The sequence below is a fragment of the Seriola lalandi genome, unplaced genomic scaffold (genome assembly GCF_002814215.2).
Source record: "Seriola lalandi dorsalis isolate HSWRI2012SDOR001 ecotype SW California unplaced genomic scaffold, Sedor1 jcf7180002054767, whole genome shotgun sequence".
Lineage (NCBI taxonomy): Eukaryota > Metazoa > Chordata > Actinopteri > Carangiformes > Carangidae > Seriola > Seriola lalandi.
In genome coordinates this window covers 2,979,971-2,995,290 of record NW_019525320.1, presented here as the reverse complement: position 1 = coordinate 2,995,290, position 15,320 = coordinate 2,979,971, and the positions used below count along the sequence as shown (strand labels likewise).

The 15,320-nt window shown below is 44.0% G+C and overlaps 1 protein-coding gene across 3 annotated transcripts in view; it reads left to right on the top strand.

Annotated features, from left to right (window-relative positions):
* Positions 1–420: 420 nt before the first annotated feature.
* rarga (retinoic acid receptor gamma a) overlaps positions 421–15,320 on the top strand; it is a 44,523-nt gene continuing 29,623 nt past the window's right edge. Inside the window, exons 1-3 of one of the 3 annotated variants that reach the window (XM_023425146.2) lie at positions 421–533; positions 663–754; positions 13,595–13,967. In XM_023425146.2, coding sequence (XP_023280914.1) covers positions 13,799–13,967 — 169 coding nt within the window. In that variant the 5' untranslated portion in view covers positions 421–533; positions 663–754; positions 13,595–13,798. Of the gene's footprint in view, positions 534–604; positions 755–6,135; positions 6,266–13,594; positions 13,968–15,320 lie in introns of those variants that run through there. The other 2 variants (XM_023425147.2, XM_023425145.2) reach the window with 2 other exon arrangements.

The following is a 15,320-nucleotide window of genomic DNA, read 5'->3' as shown; positions in this document are numbered from 1 at the left end:
CTTTGAGTTTTAATTCTCGATAACAATTCATCTATCTATCTCTATCTATCTATCTATCTATCTATCTATCTATCTATCTATCTATCTATCTATCTATCTATCTATCTATCTATCTATCTATCTATCTATCTATCTATCTATATCTTAATTGCTTTAATGGCATGTTCGAACTGATTAGTCCAAAACAAGTATATGATTACTGGATGAGATAGTCATTATGATTATTCTATGATTGTAATGTTGTAATGGCATTATTAGTTATGACATTATCACGGGCCAGGGGGGTGGATTAGCTATTTATTCACTTCCATAAATAAATTTTGACTTATTTTGTTACTTTCATATTCTTGCATTAATTGTTTTCTTTGTTTCTTGTGTTTCCATCTCATCCCATCCGCCCTGACAGCATGGATGCTGCAGCCCTCCCTTCCATCACTAGGGGGCGTCACAGTGTCATAAATCTTCACGCTCTGTAGCTCCCATCGACGCCCCTGAGCTGCCGGGACTCAGTGACGGATTGGCAACAAACGAAGGTAATCTGACAAATGACTGAAATGATCTCTGAAGCGTAAGAGCAAATGGCGTGATCTTTACGAGCCGCCAAGCCGTAATGGAGGATCCCTCTGAAGACTGTCCATGACTTTGTTTTGTCTCCTTCACAGAAAACTTCGCCGTGCGTGCGCTTGTCATCCAACTATTTACGCTTCAAACTTCTGGGGGGATGTGCTCGCGTTTGAAGCTCCGGGCGGAGAAGGTAGGCTTGTGTACTTTACATAAATCATCTCCTGTCGTGATTAATTGGATGTGTCTAAGAATAAACGAAGCTCAAGCTGCGTCAATCGGAGTGTGTGTTTACTGTATGTGTGTGAGTAAGACTCACGCACCCATCATGAGAACACGTTATGGCAGGGCACGAGATAATTACAGGCTGGTGAAACTGTTCGGGGACTGAGCAGAACAGGAATCGCTGCCAACATACACACCTGCAAAGCACTGCTTAGCCCGAGGCTTAAAAGACACTCTTCATCACTGTCTGTCTGTCTGTCTGTCTGTCTGTCTGTCTGTCTGTCTATCTGTCACCCAGCCCCTAACCACCAACAACCCCCCCCCCACACACACACACACACACACACACACCCACACACGCACACACACATACACCTTGTTGAACGTGTGCTTTATGAGAATGATGCCAGTTAAGTGTGAGGCTGATGAGAGTCTTAAGTTTATTCCAGGCTGAATCTCGCAGTTTGTTTTAAATTAGCTTGCAGGGCGGTTGATTAAGATCAGGAAAGCAAAGCAAATGAGCAAAGAATGCAGAAAAATTTCCAGTAGTAGACTGTGTGGAATTAGCCTCATGATCAGCATCTGTGCAGAAAAACAGCAAACACAGGCCTGTGTGTAGTCTCAACATACAAAACATACATCGTACACATATTCATATACCGACGCAACATGCCAAAAAAGCAAAAGCAAATAAAAACTTTTAAACTTTTTTTCATGTTTCCTGTGCAGTATTTAGTGCCCAGCTTTCTCACAAGGGCAGTTTTATGTGCAGGGAAGGAGGCATGGAAAAGAAGACCTTTCCTTTTGAGCTCACAGATTTGCAGTAATTACAGAATCACTTCCATATGTGGCTCTCTGGCTGCCTTCTCGCTGCCCCCACCACCCCTCTCTTCCCCAGTGTTCTCTCTCTTTCTCTCTCCCCTTTTTCATTTGCATTCTCCTCGATTCCTCTCTTTGTCTGCTTTTATTTTTCTGGCTTCCCCTCATGTACTCGGAGCATTTTTTTTTTTTGTAAAACCACAGCTTAAACAAAGTTTATGATAATCAGAACATCCTGGCATTTTTGGCAAATGGCTGCGCTTTTTGGTGATTCAATTAGACCACGCTTGCCAAAAAAAAAAAAGAAAAAGACTGCGATTCAGTGAGAGAGAAAAGAGACATGGACGGGAGAGGGGAAATGTTGAAGAATACGGAAATATGAAAAAGAGGAAAGAAAAAGAATGGGAGCTCGGTGAAGAATTTGAGAGGCAGGAACGGAGCGTGAAGGAGGGAGAGGTGGAACAGAAAATGAGGCAGAGAGAGGGAGGGCTGGAGTAATGCTTTTTGACAGAGGTGGGTTCAAGATGGGTTCATGGTGACATCATGGCTGAATTTTGAGGAAAGTATAGACAGGAGAGCCGTTCACCTTTCATTGGACACACATGTTGGGGAATAGGCAGGAGCGCTCATGTGCTGGCACACACACTGGTAGCTGTGTCGACAACCTCTGAATGCAACCCAAAATATGCACAAAAAAACTCACTCCTCTTTTTATTTTCTCTTTCTCTCCTTCCTCCCCGTCTTTTTCCCTTCATCTCTGCTGCAGTAAAAAAGCTTTTGGCTCTCACTCACTCTTTTCCAAGCTTTGTGCTCATTTGTTTTTGTTAGAGGAGTACATAGTGGTATATGCCCTTCGGTCCCTAACACATACATTTCTCCTTTGCCATGAGTAACTCATTTTCCTGTGAGTAGTATTCCTCTGTGTATGTTTTTACTTCAAGGCGGCTGGACTCTAAATGAGCGCACTTTGCCAGGCGGGATGAATGAGCTCCTTCATTTCACAGGATGTGTGTTTGAGTCTGTAACCAAGAAAGTGTATATTTGTGTGTTGTGTGCACATGAATGTGTTTCTGCATGTGCGCGCAAATGACTCCAGTGCGGGGCGTGTGCGTTCGTCCTGCGTCCCCCTGCCTGTCTCAGTGCGGCACCAAACTGCACATGACATCAATCTGAACGTGGGGAAATAGTGATCTCATTACAGGCATCTTGTTACTGATTAAAACCTGCCGCCACAGGCACCAGCGCCCTGCGCCCCTTCTCACCTCCCCACCACCAATCCCATCAACTTCCCCGCCCCACCCCCTGTTCTTCTACAATCCATCCGTCTCTCCATCTCACCCTCCAGTTTTCTTTCCCTCCCTCTTTCTATTTCACACCCCTTTCTCTCACATTCCCTGCACCAGTGGCCCTCTCGCCCTCCAACACCTCTCCTCCTCCCCCTCCTCCACCTCCTCCTCCTCCTCACTCCATCTCCCTGTAACCCCTCTAACCTGACTTCCTCCCTGTCTTGCTCCCTTCACGATCCCCCCTTTTCCTCCTTCCTTTTTGCCTTTGCTCCTCTTCCTTTGCCAGCGAGCCCCAGGCCTCTGTTCCATAGTTCTGTGAATGCAAATACGGTTGAGTCTAAAGTGGAAACACACGACTGAGTATGATGATTCCATGAATATTTCATATCTTCATAAACACACCCAGAGAAGCCGAACAATGCCCGTGTTTGCCAGATGACTTCCTGTGAGGAATTGCCTCTCTGTGTTCGACTTTTTGTCAGAGCACACTGTGTTAGGATTGATGTCAGGGCAGTGCGTTATGATGTCACAGGCTGAAGTTAATGATACGAGAATGGCGGGGGCCATAGGCCATGTTTCCAGTGGTGCCCAGAGAGAGAGATAGCACCCTGATCTATCTTCATTATCCCCCACTCTACAGCCTCCCAGACACAATGATCATAAATCTCTGCCTGGAGCACACTTCACTGACACTGAAACACAAACACTAGTAACCTCTGACCTTCTTGCTGCTACTGCCTACACACACTTATCCATGCACACGGACACAAGCACACATATACACATATTCAGAACTGCAGACGTGCACACGCATACACACACACACACACACACACACACACACACACACACACACACACACAGGCAAATCCTAAACACCCCCTTGCTCAAGCTCAGTGTCATAATTTAATAAGGAGCACAGCATGCCCCGCGCACTGACACACACACGACTATCTTCATGCACTTGACTGCACTTTCTGATACAAACACATGGTCTCAGTCAGACTGATGGCATCACACTGACTTGAAATTCACACTTCACAGTTCTCATCGCTCTGACAGCTAATATACTGTTAGCTTTTCTCTGTGTCCTATAGTTGTATTTATCATCTTGTTTCATGTTACACAATTGCTGATTTAGTGCTGCTATGCAAACAGTTAAAGGATTTCTATTAGCCTTAGTGGCCTCATAGGCAACACATAAATCAAATGTAAACGAGATAAGGATCAGCTGAAGTGCTTTTTGCAGAATGGCTTAGATCCACGCTTCCTGAATATAAGGTTTCTGCAAAAAGGCAACAGTGCCTCTCACTGCTTATCCATTTATTTGCCCCGATTATGTGCTGGCAAATCCACATTAAAGAAAATGTATGAAAGAACATTTCAGTAGGCTACTGTAGACCATATGTGGCTATAAAGATTAGAAGCACATAGGAATAACGAAAGCGAGGCTGAGAGGTTTTTTTAATGATTATGATGGCTTGACTTTATCCTGGAGACACTTTGGGGTCAGTGTATTTGAGGATAAGATCTCTGCCTGTATCAGGCCAATTACTGAGGTTTACAAACACAAGCGGCAGTTGTAGCTGGTCTTAAATGTACATGTAGCTGGGAAGACCAAGAAGAAGAAAAGTTCCACATGCTGCATTGGTTGGCAGTTCTGCTCCAGACTGTTATATCTGGGAGAATGAAGTGATGCATGGCCAATATGCCTGAAGGGCATCATTTTAGATGAAGTTTCAGAATAAGTAGTGCATGTATAAGTTGGTTATTTTGAAAATTCATGCTGCACTTGCTTGGTTTAGACACGCATTAAACTAGATGTAGCTTACTGTATCGGGAGAGGAGAATGCATGTATTTACCCTGACATGTATGTGCTGTCTCAGGAGACAGTGTAGTAGATCTTCGCTCTGAGGTGCCAGTTGAGGTGTGCCTTCTCCTCCCAGTTCTGAGGTTTGAGGTGCTCCTCATAACCAAAACAACTTGAGAAACATTACATTCAGAAAAACAGGGTACACGCCCAGAACCACAAACACATAAACACATATCTGAAACATATGATCTCATATGGAGAGAGGGGCACATTCAGGGGCACACCCAAATCTGTCGCTGCTGCACAGCTCTGCCATCTCACACACGGGACTTCCCTGCAGCTGATGTGCCACTACTAGTTTCGTTTCAAGGACTGAAGTGATTTAGGTTCTGCTGATTTTTAAAAACAATCTTGATTTTAAAAAGAATATTCCCAACTGCATAATGATTAACAGGATGTTGACAGATGTTGTGTATCCTGAAAAATATTAGCTTTGAATGCTCAATTCTGGTTTTCATCTGTCCTTAATAAGGGCAGAATATTTAGACAGTGTATCAGTTGTTTTCTGTGTCTTACTTCCTTAATTAGTTTCATAGGTATCCGTATACTTGTTGTATTTAATATTATATCCCTTCAGTAGTATACTGGAGCATTAGCAATGGTAATAGTAGTTGTGATTTATTATCAGTGCGATGGCAAGATTGTTACAGAAACATTGCAAGCAATAAAAACCAGAGCCAAGCACAAACATGTGTTACACAAAAACAGCACATACATTACATGCCTGTCCTGAGCCCACAGGTTATTATGTTGTTATGATAGGTTATGATTATGTTAATTCCATAAATTGATCACACCAGGAAATAAATGGCCAGGTGAAACCGCAGATGTTCTTGGAAGAAGAAACCCAACAGTGTCTGTGTTCAATCAAAACATAATGAAATGTGTTGTAGAGAATATTCAAACATCCTCTCCTATTAAACAGTGAACGCACTGATTAAACATGCATGATCTTAGATCACGACATCACTCTGCATTTCAACATGCACAAACAGTTTGTAGGTAAACCAACTCTTTAGCCAAGAAGATGAAGGAGAGAAAAAGAATTCACCCGGGAGACAAAGAAGGGAGAGAGAATTAAAAACAGAAACTTAAGCTCTCTGGGCCTTTTTCTTCCCTCCAGGCATTCTGTGGCTTGTGAAAAAATGTGCTGTATATTTGAAGTGTTGGGTCACGTGACAAAGGAAGGCTTTATGAATCAGAGAGTATAATTATTTCTTAGTGAGTGAGAGAGTGAGTGTGTGCCTGTCTTTGGGGAGTGAAAGAGTGATTTTAAGAGGTAGAGACTGGGAGAGGGGAGGAGGAGGAGAGTGCAAGAGGGGGAGTGAGGGGGAGAGAGAGAGAGAGAGAGAGAGGCTCATTGCTGCTCTGTCTGTGCTGTCAGAAGGACTCTGATGAACGTACACACATCTTTTCTCCTTTTTCCTTGGCTCGCTCCGCTCATCAGACCGTTCCATCAAGTACTTGATCTGTCCGTCTGCCTCATCGACTCGAGAGCTGGTGAGTCATTTGTACTTAAAAAGTTTAGAATCGGTAAGTTTAGTCATTGTTTGTGTTCCTTTCTTCTATTCACTCCCTTTTAACAGAGAGAAAGAAGGAGAGAGACTGCATTTTTCTTGGGAACGGGTCGACAGTTTTAATTGAAGTCAGAGACTGAGTGTGAGCGACACTTTAGAGGCTCCGAGACAAGTAATCATTGTTTTCCCGAAATCCGACCCGATTTCCATGTGTAAACACTATAACGTCCGGGCGCACATGTTTGTTTGCATGCAGTGTTTTAGTGTGTTTGTTTCTCTCTGCCTCATAATTGTGACACTTGAGTTTATATGAAAACATACTCGAACATGTGTATGTGTGCCTGCATGTGCCTGTGTGCACATATGTGCTTATTAATGAGTGTTTCAAGTGTTACCCAGTTGCCTGTGGAGCTCTTTATTATTAGCATATGTGTATGTGTGTGTGTGTGTGTGTGTGTTAGTGTGTGTACACGCTTGCATGTGTTTGATGTGTATGAATGTGTATTCATCAGAGGAGTCACCAGTCCTTGACCTGTTTTTTTTTTTCCTCTTTTTCTTTTTTTTTCTTCTTTTTTTTATAACCAGCATATGAACACTTGGAATAAAGAAGCATTGTTTTCCTCATTTTAAACAGCAGAGGCTAATTCCTGTGGAGTGAGGTGTGTCTGCCGCTCTGGTCTTAGTTTACATGAAAGTTTATTCATTGTGTTCCCATAGTTAGCAACATGTCAGTGAAGATTATTTATTGATGCTGGCATATATGCTAGGTTAACAGGTTCCACTTGTTACAGCCATGTGGAACACAGTGCATTTAGTACAGTGTGATTTGGATATCAGATAAAGATCAAGCACCTGATGTCAGACTGTAGCTTTTCACAGTGCTTTGGTTTATTGCTCCAGCAGTGACTGGCCAATAGGTAAAGTGCTGCAGCTGGGCTCCCTTGGCTTTGCACCTGCTGTCCACTGCTTATTTCCCCTGGTGGACCTGACATAAGTGTGAGGGACAGTTTGATTGAAGTGAATTGAAAGGAAAACACCCACACAGCTGAGTGAGGGATTCCTGCTTGGAGGCCAGTGATATCTGTGTAGCCCTCTGCTGTCATCTGGTCTTTGAGTTTGACACAGAGTCCGTGACATCTGGAGAGGAAGAAACGGAGCTCATCCCTCTCTTCAGTGAGCCACCCTTTGGGTCTTTTTTTTTCGAGGACAGGTTGTCCATACAGAGCGGCTTAACCAACATGGTGTTCAGTCACAGCGTTTTGCTTGTCTTCAGTGACAATTTGGAATCAATTATTATTTGTGTTTGCTGTTATATGCTCCAGATGTGCATGTGTCATTACTCATGTGCCCTGATCATGAGTGTGTTGTGTTGTAGCTTCACCGAAACCATTTTGGTTGTTGTAAACATTTACACATGAAGCAACAGTCCGTCCTTAAAATGTTTTAGTCAGTGCTCACACACTCTCTATTGGAAATAAGTAAAACAAATAAGAAACAAAAGTATAAAAGAGCTTATTTTTCTTATTTTGAAACAGTGTGATTAGTGGAAGTTTGTGTGGATCGAAAGGTTAAATGTCATCAAAAAATATAATACAATCAATCAACAAACAATCAATAATTACTCTTTCATTTGTTAGACTCATTCTTCCAGTAAAACAATCCAAGTTTAAAAATGTCAAAAACTTGACATTTTTTTAAACAAAATTGCAAAACCTGGTGCTGTACTGTGTGCTGATACTTTTCAGGTGGAGCCAATGAAACAACAGTTGACCCATAAAAGCTTCTGTATTGCAAAATCTTCTGTCTTTGTGACATGGCTTTGAGCAGTAAATCTGGGAGTTGTTGATACCTGTCGTTTTCTGGAATTTCTATAGCAATTAAGGCCAAGTGGTAGGGAGGAGTTAAACAGGTGGTTTTAGGGGGAATCAAGGGGCTCTCTCGCTGCCACACTATAATTAACGGGGAAACTATCTCCACTCCATTTCCTATGTCTATTTTTGCAGGTGTGCCGCTCTGATTGTGAGGATTTACATTTTCAGCCTGCTTCCAAGCCCTCATTAAAGGATCTTTTGGCACAAAGTTAAACTTGTGTGAATGTGAGTTGTGTTTTCCATGTTGTGCTTGCATGTGTGTGTTTGGGCCTGCTTGTGTCTGAGTGCTGCTTTGACTCCCGAGGCTAAAAGTGGTGGTGGTGAAACCTATCCATTATGTATCTCTTTATACAGAGAAAGGATTGTTTTCTCTCTGAGTTGAGGAAGAGAAACACCTTCATAGTTGCCCGTGAGAATCATCAACAGTTCCTCTTTCAGTGATTGCTTCACAAGACGCGTTAGAAGCGCCAACCTTACCTTTCACTTCCAGAAAAGTACCCATCATGATGTTGCCACTTTAGACTTTCTTCTCTTGCTTTATTTCCTGTCTCTCTCTCTCTTGCTCTCTCTCCTTATTTCTCATATCTTGACATCATCTGTCTTTGCTTTTTCCTGTTGTGGTGTGTTTTCTAACTCTGCTGGACCCACTGCTGGAGTCTCCATGTTGAGTACTCCAAAGAGCTCTACCACATCATGGAAACAACAAGCTGTCAGGATGACTTCATCATGTCACAAAGTGTTTTATGTCTTACTGTGAGCTCTCACTCTTTCCATGCTTCTCTCCACCGCTGCAAGTCGACACAGCTTGTTATGTGACATTATGTTTAAACAAAGGAGAGAGAGTGAACAACAAAAAAGGAATTAAAGTTTGACGATTGCATAAAGACACTCCCCGGTGCCACTCCTCAAAAACAAAACGTCTGTAAGTGACAAGTGATTACACAGAGGTGCTACTTTGCATTGCTGCTGTAAGCAAATACGTGTTTGTGTGATGCCAAGAGCAGGCAGATGTCAAACAAGTTTTAAGTGATGGTATGCAGATCTGTTTGGAGACACTGAACTGTCTGTCACTATATGTCTCTCTCAGAGCCATTAACCAGCCACTTGTTGAAAGACTGGGAGCTGTCAGCTTTGCATCAGATAATAGTGTTGAGGATATTGTTTTCACAGCCAAATACTGCTGACGCCAGCGACAAGATCAGATAACGCTCTCATGATCCCATTTCAATATGAACATTTAAATCTTTTTTTTTTTTTTCATCCTTTCTGAATCAGTTAAACAGACTCTGATGGCTCTGTGTGGGCATATTGAGCAGCGATGATGAAACTAAATATTCACTTTGCTCCCAGCAGTTTTAAAAGCCAGTCTGTCAACTCAGTTAGGACACATGGATTGTAAAATCATTGTTTAACTGTTGTGGTAGTATGACTTCATCCACGACCCAAAACTTAAACATAGACCCTCTCTGCTTTGAGTCGTTTCCTTTACAAAGTTACTGAACATTAATCATTTTATGATCTAGACAATTGGAAGTCAGTGCCTGGAAGACATGCACAGATTTCTCTCTCTCAAAAAAAAAAAAAAAAAATGAACAGGAGTGGGCAAGTCAGAGGTGGAAAAAGGTTGAGAGGACTCTGTGGTTCTGCCAAGCTTTTCCTGTCAGGATACATGGTGCAGTTCATTTATCTTGAGGCTGTGACTTTACAATTCAATCCTTTTCGAGTAAAGGTTTTGACTTGCAGCTCTGCCCCGGCTGATTGACACATATTTTTTATTTCACCTCTCAGGAAATTAAAAAAATAAATAAAATTGCATATTTTTTGGAGTAAAGGAAACTCTGTGGACTCACTCAGAAAAGTGAAACAAAAAGAAGTCTCTGAAGAGGTCGTAAAAACTTGACTTCAAAGGCAAATATCCACAAAGACAAACATGCAATTACAACTCAATGTAACATCACGCACAGTTACTGTAAATTCTTTAGTGTTTTCCTGGATTGGAATAAGAAATGTCCTCCAGTAAACAAACTGGGGCAGCCATGGCACCCAGAGTCCTGCTCTTATACGCAGAGTAATCACCTGTGGTTTCTTGTGCTGACTAGAAAAAAAAAACCCCCACTGGCTTTCTTGGTTGTGTAGTGCCGAGCTTCCTGAGATGCCGTGATTTATTTGTTATGTTTGACTGCAGTTCTTAATGCCTGAGGGGCCTCGCTCCGTCACAACATTTAAGGCACAATTGTTGTTTTGCACACAGAGGATTTGATACCCTTTGTTTGACAGACATTCAATCTGTGGGAACTGTTCTCTCTCTCACTCACTCCCTCTCTCTCTCTCTCTCTCTCTCTCTCTCTCTCTCTCTCTCTCGCTCCTTTTTACTCTTGCTCTGTTCTGCTCCATCTTTTTGTTGAAATCCAAACTCCTCAGCAAACAAGGGAATCTTATTCCCTCAAAGCGTGCCTCGTCTTGTAGTGCTGTCTCCAAAATCGCTGCTTTGATTGATTTCATTTCATTTGCTACACTGCGTCTTGTTCTGATAAAAATCAATGGATTATCTCAAGTGTAACCAATGAGTCTGCTCTAACATGATGAACTACTGTGAGGTCTGACACTTCACTATTTACAGAAACAACCAAAGTAAATTTAAACTGCCACAGTGCACCTCTTAGGCAATGATGGAAAGTCCCAGCAGCAGCCGTGAACCCACCCATAGCTGGCCTGGTGCTCCTCGCCCGCCTGGCCGCCTGCTGCCTCCTGTGTGCCCCCCAGGCTCAGGGGAAGTGGGGAGGCCCTCCATGCCCATTTGGCCCTGGCTAACAGGGGATGAGGTCACTCCAAATTCCCCTTATCCCCTTATAGCCCCAGACGGGCTGGCGAAGTTAGCCTACCACAGGACCCAACATAAAACATAAATGGCTCTGTAAAAAGCTGCTGGGCTGATGTGACTCATTAAAAAACACTGGCGCCAACTCTTTTATTAATTCATTATTGTGTTTGGGAAGAGTAAGGTTACTGGGTTCTATTCTAAAAGGCTGTGTTTTTCCTTGTGTTCTTTCTTTTCTAGTTCATTTCTTTGTTTCATGACATGCATGTGAACACTCAGACACGATTCGCTGCTTGGTCTGAAGGTCTTGAAGCACATTTTAAGATTCACATTTGCATTAATATACTGTTGTTTTCCAGCTGTGGGGATACAAAAGTCACATGCATACAGTCCCACTCTCTGCCATGAGTTTTCTCTTTGCTCACACACCTTCATTTTTCTCTTTATCCTTCTCTTTTCTCCCAGCGCTCGCAGACAGATTGCGCTGCCTTTATGGGGCCTGGTTTGAGTTCATGAGGCAGATACCCAAACGGGCCAGGCGCTGGCCAAGTACATACTCATAATACACACACACATACGTATTATGAGTATGTGCGTCGCTGGCAGTTTTGTTTTTCCAATCTCTACCTCTTCTCCCATTAGGGCCACTGTGAAATCTGTAGTGATGTTTTTGTGCGTTAGCCACACAGTGGAACTGCTGCTCAGGGTCATGGTACAAGTTGTATAAGCAGAAGAAGGATGGAGATGTGGTGCGGGTGGGGGAGGGGGAGGCCAAGACGAGCATTGGGTATCAGGACGTGATTATAGAGTGGAGATGTGGGGTGGGTCAGAAAAAGGGGGAAGAAAATCAAAGGTAGCACGGAAGAGGAGAAGGGAGAAAGAAAACAAGAAATACAGAGAGAAATAAGGTACGAAAAAGAAAGATGGCAGCACGGCTGTGTTGGCAGGATGGGGGTGGGTGCCTATCGGCGGCTGCTCCTTCCTGAAACGTGGCCACCCGAGCCTGCCTGAGCCCTGGATGCACATGTGGAACAGTTTACTGTAATGGAACTCTAAATTAGTGGTGGTTTGAAGCTGCCTGCAGCAGTAGGGTGTAATTAACTGGCTCTGTTGAAAGAGAAAGAGCCAGAAAGAGAGGCAGGGAGGGAGCCAGAGCCCTGGAAAAGGCAAGGGGTGAGAGAGGTGTGTGTGTGTGTGTGTGTGTGTGTGTGCGTGTGTGTGTGTGTGTGTTTGTGTTAGTGGGTGCTCTCACACATGTGTGGAGTTTCTTGTTTTTTTGCAGTGACTTGATTGCATGTGTATGGTTTCAGACTGTGTGGTGCATATGTGTGCATCTTGGAAAGCTGTCCCTCTTTTTCCTGGGCACGGCGCCACCTCTTAGTGCCCCCCAGTGCCCAGACCCTGTCACTGTTACTCTGTGCTTTTTCGCACAGTTCAGCAGTTCACCGGTTCAGCCTTAGATCTTTTTTTTTGTTTTTTTCCTCCCCTCATTTCTTTGTTTATACCGAATTCATTACCAAGATTTTTTCCCTGTCTTTTCTCCCAGATTCACAAGCCACAGCAGTTCCAAATTCCTTGGCTCTGCTCTTTTTCAAAGCCACATTTAAAAAACAAGCTGATCACACCACCCACTCACGAAATCACGCTAGGGAAGCGAAAGGCAAAAAGAAAACATGAAAAAGAAAATGGGAGGCTTTACCGGGATTTTTTTCCCCCCTCTTGTGTTAACAGTCAACAGTGGGGCATAACTGCAGCCTTGTCCACGCTTGAGCCTGACTTGTCTATGCCTACTGTGTGGAGTCAAAGTGACGAGCGGGCTGCAGGAGGTTAGAGCCAAAATGACTCTGTGGGATGAGAGCCTGACCTCAAGAGAAGATAGTTGGAAGTGACAGCAGCAGTTAGCAATCAGTGGATCTCATTTTCCCTACCCCCTACCCCCATCAACCCCCTCACCCCCCTTCTCTCTTCATGCTGCTCTGGACCCCGTGTCTGGGCCTCTGGTCCTGGGGGAAAGAGGCAGAGAGGCAGGCTGCTGTGCTAGGCTGGCAGCAGGAACAGAGGAGCTCTTTATAGTAGAGTTCTGGTGATTTAAATCATATGGCATAGCCTGGAATCACTGTAGAAGTCTGGAAGCTCTTCAAAACTGCAGGAACAAGAGCTCTCTCTCTTTTTCTCGCTCTCTTTTTTCCCCTCCCTCCCTCCCTCTCGCTCTTCCCTGTTATAACTTTTTCCAAACTTCTTTCTTATTTTCTTTTCCCCTCGCCCAGTCCCAGTTTTTCTGGCTTTTCCTCTCACTGCTCACTCATTCTTTTTCTCTCACGTCTTTATCTGTTTTGGTTATCGCCGTCCGGTCCTTCCTTACTTCCTTCTTCCTTCCCATTCTCTCATACCTGTTGGTATGAAGTTTGCACATCCTTCTTACAACTGTGGATAAACTATTCTCCGTCCCAGAACGCAGATGGACTCAGAGTTGATGTGAGGTGAAATGTGTTTGTGGAATCCGTAGAGAATCTCAACACAAACCACTCATTCTATCATTCTATCATCTTCATTCAGAAACACTAATCCTCATGGTGAATCTATTAGTAATAAATAACAAATTTCTCTGCCTTCTCTTCCCCAGAAAAGTGAACTGGATGACTCTTCTTAAGTGGAGTACGGCCTTCCCTCACTAAACCAAAGGCCCCATCATCGCCCATCCCTTCCCCACATCCTGAGAGTCTTCGAAAAGCCACGGATTTCAACTTTGCCGGGGATTTTCCAGGTGTTGTGAAAGCCATTACTTTCACCTAGCAACCTGCTGCCGACCCCTGGGGGCTCTGTCGCCATGGCTACCAACAGGGAACAGCAGGTGGGTCACATGACCGGCTTCCCACCTGCTGTCTACCCCTTCGCCTTCAACTCCATGAGAAGCCACTCCCCCTTCGACCTGCTGGCCAACAGCAGCCTGTTTGGGAGATTTGGTGCTGACCTGCCCAAAGAGATGGCCGCTCTCTGTAAGTCATTTTCATCACGGTTTGACTTTTTCTTCCCTCTCATGTATCTTTTTCCATTTCAGCTCAAACTACATACATGGCCCATACCTTTCTTTTAGTCAAGTCACATTAAACAACTTGGACTTGGAAAGAGGAAAATACAGCTATTTAAATTGCACTTAATTATGTGTAATTTTGTGGATATGGAAAACTTTAGGGTCTGTTTGTGATATAGGATGAGTGGTAGCAAAAAATCCCCCAAAGAAACCGTGAGGAAAAAGTCCACTTTCATCAATACAATGATTACTCTGCTGCTGTGGTTTCCTTATAGATGCTTGTAGATGGTGTGGTCATGACCACAAACTCTGACTGTGGCTACACTGGTGTGTGTGTGTGTGTGTGTGTGTGTGTGTGTGTGTGGTGTGTATATGTGTGTGTGTGTGTGTGTGTGTATGTGTGTGTCGTGTGCGCGCATGTGTGTGTGTGTGTGTGTGTGTGCGTGTGTGTGTGTGTGTGTGTGTGCGTGTGGACCTCTCACAGAGCTTTTGTGAGGCAGGCAACCCACAAGTCTGCAATTAGAGACAAAACAACATTCTTTCAGTGTGAGGCGATGAGTGCTCCGAGCATCAGCAAATATTTGAAAATAGGTACAATTGCAATTCGAAGGTTTATCTTGCTGTTTTTTTCCAGAGTGAACACACCGCACACCTTTTTGTGGAAGGAAAGGTTTCAAACAAGCAGCATGGTCCTTTAGTTTCAGACTTGTTGTTGTACATTTGACCACAGGGGGCACTGTTGTATTCTGAAGGCCTGGGATGGGATGATGTATGGAGCATTGAGCACAAAGAGGAGATTGTTGGCAATAAGAGTGTTTTTCTGTCATGGAAAAACTAGGCAGATTACACAAACGCTGCAGACAGACATTGGTCATTGTTCAAAACACCTACTTGTTTCAAAACACTGTTTTTTACTCAGCATCGGGATTCTAGGTCAGAAAATATCCTCGGATAAAAAGCCACTGCTGAATAATTAGCTGCTGAGGATGTTAGTGTGAGGGAAAGAAAGATGGAGAGAGAGAGAAAAGAAGGCGCACTTTTGTTGCTGTTACTGCGTGAGGTAAAGGTAAGCAGGAGAAATCTTATCTGGGTGCAGTGCTAAAGGGGTCGGCAGGTGGTGGTGGGTGGTAGGTGGTGGAGGGGCTATAATGGGTGTGGGTGGCAACAGCTGAGTGCAGAGCCTGAGAGCCCCCCCCCCCGCCACCTCCAGCCTATGCGTGCAGTCCCCCTCTCTCCCCCACACCAGCATGCCTGAGCACCTCTCCAGCCTTTCAGCCGTCAATCACTACCTCACCCCCCCTTGCACCCCCCCACCCAT